At 41.2% G+C, this 4285-nt stretch overlaps 1 protein-coding gene across 1 annotated transcript; it reads right to left on the reverse strand.

The window, feature by feature from the left end:
* Positions 1-213: 213 nt before the first annotated feature.
* LOC106001190 (interleukin-36 beta-like) lies at positions 214-642 on the reverse strand (the record flags this gene model as incomplete). The annotated part of the gene is given in 3 exon segments (XM_013036320.1): positions 214-359; positions 362-431; positions 514-642. Coding segments are annotated over 3 exon segments (345 nt in total), but the record flags the coding sequence as incomplete, so codon positions are not given.
* Between the last annotated feature and the right edge of the window lie 3643 nt (positions 643-4285).

Raw genomic sequence — 4285 nt, forward strand, 5'->3', positions numbered from 1 at the left:
CTGAGATAAGATCAGGAAGGAATGAAAAGCAATTCTAAGGTTTCCTACTAGAATACTTTCCATCTGAGAGGCACAATATAAACAATGTCTGGAGGACAGGTGGTTGGCATTGAACTATTGGAAACCTCATCAGGCACAGTGTCTCTTAAGGTCACTTAGAATTTTCAAGTAAAAGAGTCTGATGGTTTGATTCTACATCCTGGAATTGATTGTCTATATACAATGTTGGATTGAATTCTTAAGATATGAATAGAAGTTAATAGTAATTTTGCCCCTTTCCTGGATGAGAATGATGGAGTGTCTTGCTGTGGAGTAGGTGCCTATGAACCAGCCAGGATAGGAGACAGACTCAAAGACAGGGTGGAGCCATCCATGCTGTGGTAAAAGAGCTTCTGTGCTTTGTTCCAGTATGCAACCATGATGTACATCTCCTGGGAATAGAAAAAATACTTGTTAGTAAAGAAGACTGTAGAGTGGAAGGAAGTACGTTTGAAATACGTCTTAGCTGCATACCTTCAGTTGTAAAGTAGGTGTTCCCTGATTTCTGTGCAGAAAAGACAGATTTTTGCCTTCATTTCCCAGGAAAACCAGATTATCTTTTTCTCCATCTTGAAATTTTGTATCTCTACATGCTATTAAGTGAAGAACATGTAAGGAAAAGTGGAGAAGATGTCAGGCTCCAAGCACAGAGAAATCCAGTCCTCTGGTCTCATTCTCAGTTATTTCTTCAAACCATAGGAAAGGGAACTTCCAGGACTCCCTCAAGCAGGTTGCCCCTACCAGTGACATGGCAAAGATCCCTTGGTTGCTTTTCTGAAACCCATTTCCTTTTACTTCCTTCCTGCCAGAATCTCAGTTGTCATTAGGGCACATTGTTCCCCAAAAGTTAAAATAAAACTGTTACTACCATTGCAGCTACATGTGAGCATATGCTTAAATTGTGGCCCAGGAGATATAACTGGCAGTGTTTTATGGAACTTTAAATTTTTTCTAAAAAGAGTTGGTTAGTTGCTGCTGCTGTTGTTGTTTTCTTATACTGGAGCTTGAATTCAAGCCTTGTATTCTTGCTTATAGCTGGTGCTCTTCAACTTGAGTCACTCCTCTACTTCTAGCTTTTTGCTGGTTAATTGGATGTAAGATTCTCTCTGATTTGTCTGGGCTGGCTTCAAATCATGATCCTCATAACTTAGTCTTCTGAGTAGCCATGAGCCACCAGCACCTGGCAACATGACTAATCTTGAAAGAGTTCCTTTACTATACTCTTCCTCAGAGAAAGCTTCCATGAGTCCCTTTCCCAGATGCACATTTTAAAGTTAGAATGGTGAGCAAACCCTGAGTGAAGCTCCCATCTCTGGCAACTGCAGTGGTGCTGGGTCTATCTTGAGATACATCTGGGATGGTTAGGATATTCCCATGTATCACCCCAGGTTCTATCTGGTGCAGCAAATTACTATGGCAAATCTACCATACTCATTACTTTAATCTGAGAACATTTTAGAGCCTGGCAGCAAACTTGCCCCTCTGACAACCTCTGCCATCCCATCTTCCTCCACCCTTCATCCAAAGACATCTTTAAGGGTCCTGTTTGTGGCCATCCATGCTATTTGAGATGTTTGACTCTCAAGGAACATATACTTCTGGGCTTCTGGAAGAGGATGCCAGAGCAATTTCCTAAGATATTCATGATGAGAAGCAGTTGTTCACAGTCCTTCCTGTTTTAAGATCTTCAGAGATTGATTCAATAATTATCCCTAACCAGGGATAAACAAATCACAAACCAACATTATTATAAGAAACTCCAGCTCCTTCAGTACTCCGTATTTTGGACCAAGATCTCCCTCCAGCTACTACAAGACTGGATAAAGAGCAATGAAAGGTTTGCCACACATGGCTTCTGAGCCATGGAAGCTACCTGTGTCCAGAGATGTCTTATTGCTTGGGATCAAGCTTCTGGCTTAAGCTTCCTCTAAGGGTTGTGAGAAGCTAGTCTAGAACTCTCAGGCTTTTGAATGAACAAGGAATGCACCTAGTCCCCTGACCCTGGATGTACCCACTTTGGTAAGAAACCTGAGCTGACACAGAGGTCCTGTGAGACTTTGGAGAGAGCCAGGAAAGCAATACAGGTGTGTCTGCTCAGGGCCCCTAGAGAAACAAGAGCAGAGCAAGCACCAGGAAATAATAGTGAAGAAATGCAGAGGCCAGCTGCTGAGTTAAGAAGGAGAACATCTTTGCTACCACCTTAGAGGCAGAGGTGTAGCTCTCCTGACTCATGAAAGATTGTGAGGCTGTAGTCCTGATCAACTTGATCTCTGAAAAAATCAGTATACTCTTTTTAGCCATTTTGCATATACAGTGTTTCACCCTTATGTTACACAACTGTTGACAGCCTGTTTTGATAAAGGTGTAAGAGCTTTATAAGCCTTTAGGGGCCATGACTCTATTTTCTTACATAAGAAAACAGTGTCCCTTACAGTCTAGTCAACGTAGAAGCCAAATCTTTGTTTTTAGCCACTTCATGCTTTGGGTTCCAAATTCTTGCATACTTTACTAGCTGAAACATAAACTGAAACCTCCACTATATTCAGAGGTGGAGAATACTATGAGACACCTTGGAGGTTTGGGACTTTCTAATTATGAGCTAAGAATTACATGGAGCTGAGTGTCAGTGTCTCATGCCTGTAATTTAACTGCTCAGGAGGCCGAGATATGAAGGATCAAAGTTCAAATCCAGCCTGGGCAGAAAAATCTGAGAGGCTCCAGCTTCAATAAACCATCAAAAAGCCAGGCTATAGATATGCCATCTGTGACCAAGAAAGCAGAGTAAATGCAAGACATCCTACCCCACAAAAAGAATCAGATACAGCATGCACATTGACAATGAAAGAAAATAATTCTTCCTGAAACAACATTGCTGATCACCGCTAATCATTCAAACAATTATCAAACAAACAAATGGCTACTTATTCTGTTTTCATGTATCTCTCAACTACTCTACTGGTATTAGTTCCAGACTCTGAAATCTATCAGTAAGTCTTTTCCTTGGAATATTGCAATACCCTCTAACTCCTGCCTTGTTAAAATTAACAGAAGTGACAAACAGGAAGCATAAACATGGTCTTATCATTTCTTTGCTTAGCACTTCCTCATGGCTTTACTTTATACCCAAAATAATAACACACAAACCCACATGAATTGGTTTCTCTATTTTTTTTCTCTGTCTCTGACCCTGCTTAGTGGTTTTCATTGCCCTAGCTACATGGGATTCCTGCTTATTCTCCTAAATTGTTCCTATTTGGGCCACTGAATATATCCATTTAGCTCCTTATTATTGTAGTGTTGTTTTGAACTTTTTTCTTTTACTTTCTGTCCCTATAGGTTGATGTAAGCTACTCCCGTGTTGAGTATTTTCATGATTGTGTTGAGTAATTTCATGATTGTTATTGCTGTTGAGTTTCATACAGGGTACATTTAAGGTAACTGTAAGGGATTGGATTCTTATTGGCTTGATTTTAAGATTGATATGTGGATTCAGAGAAATATTTAATATAGGCTGAATCATTTTCCACTACTTAAGTAATGTCTTTTGAATTTTTTCTCCAGTACCTTGTGAATCTTTTCCAGGCCAGTTGGTAGAAACAAGTATTTTTCTCTCTAATCCTTTGGAATGGTGTTTTTTTTAAATCCATACCATTAGAATAATAATTACAATACCATCAAAGGTAGAAATGAAAACTTGTGAAATACCACTATATAAAACTCTTACATCAAGCTTAAAGTGGCTTAAATTATTGGAACTTAGTCTCATTAAGAATATGTAAACCCGAGGGTAGCAAAAATATTTAATATTTAAAGATGTACAGCTGGAAGGGAATTTTCAAGATGGCAGAGGAGAAGCTGGAATCTGAAAAAGCTCTTGCATAGAAAGCAGTTTTAGAGTTCCAGTGAACAGTCCTAAGCCAGAGAATCACACCAAGTGTGCCATCACAGGACAGAGAGCTAGACAAGAGAGGGAAGCCAAGGCAAAAAGACACATCTGAGCGCTCGCCAGCAGCCGCGGCGGCGGCGGCGGCAGCGGCGGCAGGGTCGCAAGTGGCAGAGAACGCAGCCAGGCCATACCTGAGCGCTCACACAGAGAGTCCGGGACGAAGGAGCCAGACGCAGTGGGCCTGCGGATTCTACTCAACACCAGCAAGAACCAACAAAGAGCGGACATCTTCATCCTGCAGCTTGCAGACCAGAGACGACCCAGGATCCAAGACTCGGCATGAGTAGAAGCCCGACATCC

Source organism: Dipodomys ordii, unplaced genomic scaffold (genome assembly GCF_000151885.1).
Source record: "Dipodomys ordii isolate 6190 unplaced genomic scaffold, Dord_2.0 Scaffold271, whole genome shotgun sequence".
Classification (NCBI taxonomy): Eukaryota; Metazoa; Chordata; class Mammalia; order Rodentia; family Heteromyidae; genus Dipodomys; species Dipodomys ordii.